Below are 11,670 nucleotides of genomic sequence, written 5' to 3' on the forward strand. Positions count from 1 at the left end.
CAAAATATACCATTGGAAAGTTCATCGAAACAAGCATCCGATGATATAGTTCTGAATGACATGCAACTCATAATTGGCGGGCCCAAGTATTAGTCTAAGTTTGCCTCTGAAAACAAATTGGCATTGTACTCTAGGACAAAGGGAGACTACTCACAATGACAATATCATAAGTAGTATCATGCACTACATGCATGCAACATGTTGATGTGTCATATCAATTAATGATGAAAGAGATGATAGTGGTATCATATGTAGATACTGTATCATAGCACGTATAACTAGAAAAATTACTGCCAAACAAATCTTGTACACACTTATGTATTGAGATTCTACAAATCATTAAATACATGTAACATATGATACTACTACATGATGATACTATGGATTGTGAAGATAATATCGTACAGTAGTATCATATGCATGATACTACTATATGATACTCCCCATTGTGACTAGTCTAATAATAACAAGAGTACTCAACTTTGTCTGGTCCCTCAATTGTTTAAAAGTCTATGTTTGGTCCCTCAAGTATTAAAGAGTTTATGTTTGGCCCCTTAACTCTATTATGGTCAAAATTGAGCACTTAAACACTTATTTAGGTCTAGCAACGATTAAAACTTGATTCGTCTGTTTATTACTTGTTTTGTGGCACGACGGCAAAGCATTTTGCCAAATCTCAACCACACATAGTTGGGGTCCATTAGAGGGACTAATTAAATAAAAGTACAATGGATGTATAAAAGCAGGTTTTATCATTGATTAGCTTTGCAACAACCCATCAACTGTAAGTGTTGCATGTGTTCTAAAGAACTATGTTCATAGTGAGAGATCAAGAGGAGTACGCAGTGGAGGACGCACAAAACTACCGTAGGGTGGGCACACCTTACTAATTTTCTTTTTTGCGCTTTTATATGTGATAAAACTTTGCATAAATAACTAACTAAAGCATTTTTAATAGGGTGGGCCAGCCCACCCAAACACCATGTTGCGTACGTCGCTGAGGGTAAGGGGTTTCATCTTCGTTCTATGGTATGAGTATGTAATGCACGTGATACTCATCGAAGACAATATATATAGCAGACATCACATCAAATGAGCATATGGATAAAAATGGGCCAAATCATATCTACTAGTGCACATATGAAGTTAAAAATAGGTCAACCATCATTAAACTGATACTACTAAAAAGACCATTGTTTGACCTAAGTAAGTGTATATATGAGGTCAGTAATACTAGTCACAATGCATAGTATCATATATAAAAGTATCGTGTGTATGATACTATACTACATGTTACTATGTCCATGATGCATGGTATCATGTACAGGTATCATAATCTTCTCACTCTAAAATGAAGCTTTTGGGAGGTTTTTAAAATTTCCATGTTTGAAACCCAAAATTACTTCTCTTCATGCTTGACTTCATAAGACATAGTTTAGGGTTATGGGGTAGATACATGTTTTTTCTGGTTTGAATATGTCTAGACCTTATTTATCAACTTGAATGCTTACTATATGACATAAGAAGACTATGTGCTTTGGTTTTTCATTTTTTTGATTTTCTTCTGAATTTTTCTACCCATTTGAATCTTGGTCAAATCCTAGGTTTGACAAATATTTAAACAAGTTAAAAACAGGAAAATGAAAAGGTAAGCCTCGATCCTTCTTAGTCACCCTAAAGTGAAGCTTTTCACTGGATTTTATTATTACTATGCAAACGACATGTGTGTTTGCCCGTCCAGTGAAATTCGGAGGAAGAGGGATCACACGGAAGGAGACGAAGGGAGAGAAGTCACGGGGCCCCTCTTATTTATGGTGTCTACTCTTTTTCGGGTGATGCTGACTGTTGTGCAAGGTTTGTCAGTACGCAGGAGGTGCGAGCGAGCGACTCGAGCGAGCAAGGCCGAGAATGAGAGATATTTTTTTTTAGGGAGAGGGACAATCGAAGGATCCTGAAGGACCCAGACTTCCAATACGCATCAGAGCACAGTTTACAACAGGACACAAAATAAACATGTGCTCACTGAAGTGTGGGACCTCACGAATGGGAACCACACGTAAGTGATAGACCTGTTGGTGTAATAACTCGGGTGCTTATTATACTGTATTAGTACAAATTTTTCTATGGATCCAAGGGTAGGAAAGCCAAGTTAATTCATTTACATGACAGTATTTTTTCCATGAAGCCAAGTTAACTCGTCTATCAATTGGTACATTTTGGTTATATCCAAAATTTTACTTGAAACTTGTTGGTCATGCCATTCTACTACTTGCCTAACACAATTTTCCAGCTCGGGACGGGAGGGGGCATGATGCTACCCTGAATTTGAGAGACCCCAAAAACATGCAAATACGAGCGGTGCATCCAAAAGAAACACTTGTCCCCTCCCCACGTGATTTTGACCTAGCTAAATTTGAATTCAAGCCAAAGTTGGTTCAAAAAAGGCAATTAAAAGGCATGGATTGTTCATCATTTTCTACATAGCTAGGGAAAATACCATACTTCCATACCAGTGTTTTAGAAAAAAGCCCTTCAAATAGTTTGGCAACATGTTGGACTTCGTTCATCTTAATTTCTTCCCACATGATTTTTCTGGTTTGAATATGTCTAGACCTTATTAATCAACTTGAATGCTTACTATATGACATAATAAGATTGTGCTTTGGTTTTTCATTTTTTTTGATTTTTTTTTTTGGAATTTTTATGCCCATTTGAATCTTGGTCAAATCCTAGGTTTGACCAAGATATAAACAAGTTTAAAACATGAAAATGAAAAAAGTAAGCCTGGAACCTTCTTAGTCACTCTAAAATGAAGGTTTTGGGAGGTTTTTCAAATTTCCATGTTTGAAACCCAAAACTACTTCTCTTCATGCTTGACTTCATAAGACAGAGTTTAGAGTTATCGGTAGATACATGCTTTTTCTAGTTTGAATATGTCTAGACTTTGTTTATCAACTTGAATGCTTACTATATGACATAAGAAGACTATGTGCTTTTGTTTTTCTTTTTTTGATTTTTTTGAATTTTTATGCCCATTTGAATCTTGGTCAAATCCAAGGTTAAGTTTGACCAAGATTTAAACAAGTTTGAAACATGAAAATGAAAAAGGTAAGCCTGGATCCTACTTAGTCACTCCGAAATGAAGTTTTTGGGAGGTTTTTCAAATTTCCATGTTTGAAACCCAAAACCAGTTCTCTTCATGCTTGACTTCATAAGACAGAATTTAGGGTTAGGGGTAGATACATGATTTTTCTGGTTTGAATATATCTAGACCTTTGTTTATCAACTTGAATGCTTACTATATGACATAACAAGACTATGTGCTGTGGTTTTTCATTTTTTGATTTTTTTTGAATTTTTATGCCCATTTGAATCTTGGCCAAATCCTACGTTGTTTGACCAAGATTTAAACAAGTTTAAAACATGAAAATAAAAAAGGTAAGCATGGATCCTACGTAGTCACTCTAAAATGAAGCTTTTGGGAGGTTTTTGAAATTTCCATGTTTGAAACCCAAAACCACTTCTCTTCATGCTTCACTTCATAAGACAGAGTTTAGGGATAGGGGTAGATACATGATTTTTCTGGTTGGAATATGTCTAAGCCTGGATCCTTCCTACTCACTCTAAATGAAGCTTTTGGGGGGTTTTTGAAATTTCCTTGTTTGAAACCCAAAACGACTTCTCTTCATGCTTGACTTGATATGATAGAGTTTTGGGTTAGGGGTAGATACATGATTTTTCTTGTTTGAATATGTCTAGACCTTGTTTATCAACTTGAATGCTTACTATATGACATAAGAAGGCTATGTGATTTGGTTTTTCATTTTTTTGAATTTTTTTTTAATTTTTATGCCCATTTAAATCTTGGTCAAATCCTAGGTTTGACCAAGATTTAAACAAGTATAAAACATGAAAATGAAAAAGGTAAGCCCTGGATCATACTAGTCACTCTAAAATGAAGATTTTTGGAGGTTTTTGAAATTTCCATGGTTGAAACCCAAAACCACTTCTCTTCATGCTTGGCTTCATAACACAGAGTTTAGGGTTAGGGGGTAGATACATGATTTTTTGGTTTGAATATGTCTAGACCTTTGTTTATCAACTCGAATGCTTACTATATGGCATAAGAAGACTATGTGCTTTGGGTTTTTATTTATTTATTTTTTATGCCCATTTAAATCTTGATCAAATCCTAGGTTGAACCAAGTTTTAAACAAGTTTAAAACATGAAAATAAAAAGGTAAGCCTGGATCCTACTTAGCCACTCTAAAAATGAAGCTTTTGGGAGGTTATTGAAATTTCCATGTTTGAAACCCAAAACCACTTCTCTTCATGCTTGACTTCATAAGACAGACTTTAGGGTTCAGGGTAGATACATGCTTTTTATGCTTTGAATATGCCTAGACCTTGTTTATCAACTTGAATGCTTACTATATGACATAAGAAGGCTATGTGCTTTGGTTTTTAATTTTTTGATTTTTTTTAATTTTTATGCCTATTTGAATCTTGGTCACATCCTAGGTATGATCAAGATTTAAACAAGTTTAAAACATGAAAATGAAAAAGTAAGCCTGGATCCTACTTAGTCACTCTAAAATGAAGTTTTTGGGAGGTTTTTGAAGTTTCAATGTTTGAAACCCAAAACCACTTCTCTTCATGCTTGACTTCATAAGATAGAGTTTTAGGTTAGGGGGTAGATACATGATTTTTCAGGTTTAAATATGTCTAGATCTTGTTTATTAACTTGAATGCTTACTATATAACATAAGGCTATGTGATTTGGTTTTCATTTATTTGATTTTCTTTTAAATTTTTATGCCCATTTAAATCTTGGTCAAATCCTAGGTTTGACCAAGATTTAAACAAGTTTAAAACATGAAAATGAAAAGGTAAGCCTCAGTCCTTTTTAGTCACTCTAAAATGATGCTTTTGGGAGATTTTTAAATTTTCCATGTTTGAAACTCAAAACCACTTCTATGCTTGACTTCATAAGACAGAGTTTAGGTTTAGAAGTAGATACATAATTTTTCTGATTCGAATATGTCTAGACCTTATTTATCAACTTCTTACTATATGACATAAGAAGACTATGTGCCTTTGATTTTTCATTTTTTTATTTTCTTCTGAATTTTTATGCCATTATCTTGGTCAAATCCTAGGTTTGACCAAGATTTAAACAAGTTTAAAACATGAAAATGAAAAGGTAAACCTCAGTCCTTTTTAGTCACTCTAAAATGAAGCTTTTGGAAGATTTTTTAATTTTCCATGTTTGAAACTCAAAACCACTTCTCTTTATGCTTGACTTCATAAGACAGAGTTTAGGTTTAGAAGTAGATACATAATTTTTCTGATTCGAATATGTCTAGACCTTATTTATCAACTTCTTACTATATGACATAAGAAGACTATGTGCCTTTGATTTTTCATTTTTTTTATTTTCTTCTGAATTTTTATGCCATTATCTTGGTCAAATCCTAGGTTTGACCAAGATTTAAATAAGTTTAAAACATGAAAATGAAAAGGTAAGCTTTTGAGAATGAAGCTTTTGAGAGGTTTTTGAAATTTCTATGTTTAAAACCCAAAACCATTTCTCTTCATGCTTAACTTCATAACAAAGAGTTTAGGGTTAGAGGGTATATACATGATTTTTCTAGTTTGAATATACAAACACTCAAATTTCTAAAACTTTAACTTACAAGTTCCAGGTTTCGACATTATTTTAAAATACTTGAAACAAACATGTCTGGCAGTTTCAAAACAAATAAGTGTAAACAAGTAACTAAACTAATCTGCTCTCTCCTTTGCAAGTTCTCCATATGCACAAGGTGCCTGGTAATACATGTGAGATCGTCAGTTGCCGCACACCAAGGTCACTACCACACCAAAATGATGTAAGTATCAAATTACCGGACAAGTATTCTTTATACAACACAAAACCCAACAAACAAATGATCAAAACGATAAAGCTCACTCCCAGCCAGATATTATTTGCCTTCTTAAATTGAGCTTCCACATTCTTTTTGGCAGAATATTGCTACCGCGTCAGCCGACAGCTTTCATAATCTCTTGGTTTGACAGGGACAAATGATAGACCTGTGTCTGATCAGCACATAACTACGAGCACCCCAAGCATTTACTTACTGGGCCTAGAAACTCTAGGAAGCCAGGCGGCGTAGGTGGGGGTGAATTTTCATCTGCTTTTGAAGAAGGCAGATGTTTGAGGAAGGCCCTAACTGCGCCGGTTACACCATCCTCAGATTCCATGGCCTTGGCAAGCTCCACAGCCTTTTCTTTCACCTACAAGTACACGGGAAGCTGTAATTTTACTAGCCAAGAGATCATTATATACAAACCAGTAATGGGTAACGGACTTTCTCAATTTGGAAATTATAGTTCAGTACTGGTTCATGCATATCCCAAAAGCCAGTGCAGTTTGAGAACTTAAATCTGAATAACTGGTACCTGGCTTTTGGAACCCTGCTGGGTATCAACACAGTGGTGAGTGTCAGCTAACAACAGAAACTTTTTAGAACCTCGAGTAAATGATCATTCATCTTGAATATTTGGACATTGCTTTATAAAGAGAAGGTTATGTTGCAACTTGATTTTCACTAGAAACAGAAATTAACATAGCTGTCAATTTTCTTTGGTGCGCGTGCAAAATGCTATAAGGTGGGGGAAGGGAGGAAATCATAGAACTACAAATGTGCTCGTTAACCAACAAAACGATCGTAAGAAATGGTAAGTATTTTAAATTTGCAGGAATGAAAGTGAACAAAAATCATTATTGATGTGGACCAAACATCAACACATGAAACTAGAGTTTGAATTACAGTCATCAACACATGAAACTGAAGTTTCAATTACAGTATAGGGGCCAAAGAGGAAAATCTACCAAGTTAGTTTGAACTTAAATAGCATGTTGGAATGCCTAATACTCCCTCCGTCCCACGAAAAATGACCAAGGTTTGTCAAAATTTGGATGCATCTAATACTATTTAGTGTCTAGATACATCTAAATTTAGACAAATCTCAGACAATCTTCAAGGGACGGAGGCGTATATCCTAACCAAATTTTCATGACTTCATGTTCCAAAGTTCTAGGTTCTAAATGGAGGATGGATCATGGACATATATTTCTAATTAGCTGGGTTATAATCTAGCAATTTTGTATACCAGTATATCACAATCATTTTTGCAACATTGTGTCTGGCCTACCTACACACATCTCTGCCGTACAACTGTTATCTATTTGTAATATCAACCAAAAAGAAAAGATAGCATCAATAATTGATTGTGTATTTCTGCCCAAGTGCAAAGGATAAGTTACCTCTGGCTCCAACATGAATTTTATAGCATCAACTAGCTTCTGCAAATTGAATTGATCAACTGGTATAGGCACAGGCCCTACCCCTCGAGCATGCACCCGGTCTCCCCAGAATGGTTGATCACCAAAGAAAGGTACAATAGTTGTAGGGCACTAAATAAAAAATATACTGAGTTAGAACTCATTCAAAGAGCTGGTCCCAGCATTCGAGCATTTTTTTTAGAGAAAAATAGAAAATATTATGATAAGGAGCTAATTGTCAGTTACTGAGCTAGTTATAGACAGTAATGTCTTTTATCAGAGAGAAATTCTGCTAATAACTGCAAGCATACGCTGAGTAGAAATTGATTTCAACAGATTGTTAGTAAGAACTACCTTGTAACAATCGGTTGAAAATTATACTTCTTGTAGTACTATCTATACCTAATAATAAAGTACAAAGAATCGTGGTGGACTCCGTTTCCTCTGCCACACCACAATCTGACCCAAATTACTCCCCCGGCCGCAGGCCAACCCTTCTGTACTTATACACGCGTACTGATTGATCACTTTTCTCTGTTCTGCTTGTTCTTCCTCTCGATTTCGATCGGGATTCCTCCTGCGATGCTGATTAGCCAGCGTCAGCCGGCCTCGCTGTGGGATCCCTCCACGTCCATCACCTGGAGCCTACATGGATTGGCAACGGCCAGAGCTTTGGCTAGGAGGCGTGCACGGCAGTGACACGCAAACCACCACCAAAGCCTCTTCCATTGCAAGGAGGCAGCGTCGTGCTTTCTCTCCTATACTTGATCTTCCGCGCTGGGGCGGCGACCACAGATTTAGCTAGGAGGCTTGCACAGCAGCGACACGCAGACCGCACCCAAGCCTCCTCGATTCCAAGGAAGCAGCATCGTGCTTGCTCTCCTGTATTCATCTTCCGCACCAGGACGGCGACTAGAGATTTGGTTAGGAGGCGTGCACTGCAGAGACACGTAGAGCAACACCAAGCCTTCACGACTGGAAGACAATAGCGCTGGCACAAGACCACGACCGCCTCACGTACCGTTGTCATGGACGTGATCGCCAATTTCTGGTAATGAGCCAATCTACCTTTCTCGTGGCTGGTGCTATGTTAATGATAGTCTGCAGATGTGCACAGGTGCAACTGCACAAGTTCTCACTACCGCGATGGCCGGATTTGAGGCAGCGGCAGCATCTTGGACGCGGAATGGAAAAACTGGCAAAGAGAAAGGGGGTCGTGCAGAGTTATGCTACATGTGCGGTGTGCACAGTTGTGTAATGACGAAAACAGCTCTTGGAGGATCCATCAAGGACAACAGCGTGACGACCAACTTGGAGGTAAGTCGCCGGCGCCGGGAGGACCATCGTAGAGAACCTCTCACCAGGATGAGCCCCACTGTTGAGCGCAGCCATGTACGTGGGGGGTGAGGGACAATAATAATAACACGCGCACCTGCCGAAGACCAAGTTCGACGGCGTGGCTGTGCTAGCTAGCTAAGAAATGTAGTCTATACAAGCTAAAGCCAATACGGTCCACCTGATCGATCAACCAGCATGCTCACTAAGGAAAGTACTCTATCCAAGCTTTAGATATGAATATATTCAGACAACTCTATCAGTGACAAGTAATTTAGATTCAAGGGAGTATTAAATTTAAAGACATAGTCTACAATAATACAACAACAATAAAGCTTTTATTCCCAAACAAGTTAGGGTAGGCTAGAGGTCAAACCCATAAGATCTCGTAACCAACTCATTGTTCTGGCACATGGATAGCAAGCTTCCACGCGGCTCTTTCCATGGCTAGTTCTTTGGTGATACTCCACTCCTTCAGATCTCACTTTACGGTCTCCTCCCATGTTAAGTTTGGTCTACCCCGTCCTCTCTTGACATTATCAGCATGCTTTAGCCGTCCACTAACATGCCCAAACCATCTTAGACGATGTTGGACAAGCTTCTCTGCAATCGGTGCTACCGAACTCTATCTCGTATATCATCATTCCGGACTCGGTCCTTCTTCGTGTGACCACACATCCATCTCAACATGCGCATCTCCGTCACACCTAACTGTTGAACATGCCGCCTTTTAGTCGGCCAACACTCAGCGCCATACAACATTGTCGGTCGAACCGCTGTCCTATAGAACTTACCTTTTAGCTTTTGTGGCACTCTCTTATCACAAAGAATGCCAGAAGCTTGGCGCCACTTCATCCATCCGGCTTTGATCCGGTGGTTCACATCTTCATCAATATCCCCATCCTTGTGCAGGATTGACCCCAAGTACCGAAAGGTGTCCTTCTGAGGCACCACCTGCCCATCCAGGCTAACCTCCTCCTCCTCGTGCCTAGTAGCACTAAAACCGTACATCATGTACTCAGTTTTAGTTCCACTAAGTTTAAAACCTTTCGATTCCAAGGTTTGTCTCCATAGTTCTAACTTCCTATTGACCCTCGTTCGACTATCATCGATGATGGCCGCAAAGAGCATACACCATGGGATATCTCCTGGTATATCCCTTCGACTATCATCGATGATGGCCGCAAAGAGCATAGACCATGGGATATCTCCTTGTATATCCCTTGTGACCTCATTCATCACCAAATCAAATAGATAAGGGCTCAAAGCTGACCCCTGATGTAGTCCTATTTTAATCAGGAAGTCATCGTATCGCCATCTCTTGTTCGAACACTTGTCATAACATTATCGTACATGTCCTTGATGAGGGTAATGTACTTTGCTAGGACTTTGTGTTTCTCCAAGGCCCACCAAATGATGTGTCGCGGTATCTTATCGTAGGCCTTCTCCAAGTCAATGAACACCATATGCAAGTCCTTCTTTTGCTCATTGTATCTCTCCATGAGTTGTCGTACCAAGAAGATGGCTTCCATGATCGACCTCCCATGCATGAAACCGAACTAATTTTTGGTCGTTCTCCGCCCTACTTTTTTTCAGTTGAAGACTATCAGGCCTGGAAATGGAAACTTTGGACCCGGGAAACGGTTTGATGTCTCGTACATAGCCAGCCCAGGGCGCTACCATAAGGGTCACTGTATGTAGGTTTTAAGCTCTAAGGTCCCCACTCATCACAATCGTTGGCCCTCATCCCGCATTGGAGCATAGCGTTAGTATCTTTCGGTGTATCAACAACATAGGCACCTATCTATTTGAACTGTAAACCATAAAGGCAGTTTTCACATAAGCTGCCTTCCTCCCATCATATCAAACCGACTTTAGGTTATGCGCCGAGTCCCGTTGAAAATAAAGGATCTTCACTATGATAGAAGAAAGTGAAAGCATGCGACGGATCCAACTAAGGACCCCCCATGAGCAAGCGAAGCGGCATACCCTGTGAATCTTGACTTATCGATCGTCCTGTAATGATAGATAGAGATTATTATGGAGTGCATGTACGTGGTGGTGGAGGGTGGCTTAGTATCTACAGCTGGTCTGGATAACTATATGCTTGGTTTCATTGTATGGCTCATAAGCTTAATTCCACGGTAGAACATCCCCTTTGTTCTTGAAGATTGGTACTAATATACTGCGTCTCCATTCTTCTGGCATCTTGTTTGCCCGAAAAATGGAGTTGAAGAGCTTAGTTAGCCATACTATCGCTATGTCTCTGAGGCCTCTCCACACCTCAATGGGGATACAATCAGGGCCCATTGCCTTGCCTCCCTTCATCCTTCTCAACTCCTTGACCTCAAACTCCTAGATTCGCTGCACAAAACGCCTACTGGTATCATTAAAGGAGTTGTCCAGTTCAATGGTAGAGCTCTCAGTCTGGTCTGCTCCGTCCTTGATGCATTTGATTTGGTCAACATCCCTCGTCTTCCTCTCTTGGATCTTGGCCATCCTATAGATGTCCTTTTCGCCTTCCTTCGTGCCTAACCGCTGGTAGAGGTCCTCATACGCCTGACCCCTTGCTTCACTCACAGCTCGCTTTGCGGCCTTCTTTGCCAGCTTGTACTTCTCCATGTTGTTTGCACTCCTATCTAGGTACAGGCGTCTGAAACAATCTTTCTTCTCCTTAATAGCCTTCTAGACATCAGTGTTTCACCACAAGGTATCCCTAACTTCGCTTCTACTTCCGCTAGACACTCCAAACTCCTCTAAGGCCACCTTACGAATACAGGTCGCCATCTTCATCCACATATTGTCCGCATCACCTCCTTCCTCCCAAGTGCCCTCCTTAATGATCCTCTCCTTGAAAGTCTGGGCTACCTCCCCCTTGAGCTTCCACCACTTCGTTCTAGCGACTTTCACACGCTTATCCCGCTGGACACGAAGTCGAAAGCGGAAGTCAGCCACCACAAGCTTATGCTGATGGACAACACTCTCCG

The 11,670-nt window shown here is 39.4% G+C and overlaps 1 protein-coding gene across 1 annotated transcript in view; it reads right to left on the reverse strand.

Moving 5' to 3' along the window:
* Positions 1-5,780: 5,780 nt before the first annotated feature.
* The window catches only part of LOC124679356 (sterol 3-beta-glucosyltransferase UGT80A2-like), a 14,021-nt gene continuing 8,131 nt past the window's right edge, over positions 5,781-11,670 (reverse strand). Inside the window, exons 13-14 of the mRNA XM_047215125.1 lie at positions 7,331-7,480; positions 5,781-6,297 (exon numbers count right to left, since the gene is read on the reverse strand). Of these exons, the coding sequence (XP_047071081.1) occupies positions 6,115-6,297; positions 7,331-7,480 (333 nt within the window). The 3' untranslated portion in view covers positions 5,781-6,114. The remainder of the gene's footprint in view (positions 6,298-7,330; positions 7,481-11,670) is intronic.

This window comes from Lolium rigidum, chromosome 7 (assembly GCF_022539505.1).
Source record: "Lolium rigidum isolate FL_2022 chromosome 7, APGP_CSIRO_Lrig_0.1, whole genome shotgun sequence".
Classification (NCBI taxonomy): Eukaryota; Viridiplantae; Streptophyta; class Magnoliopsida; order Poales; family Poaceae; genus Lolium; species Lolium rigidum.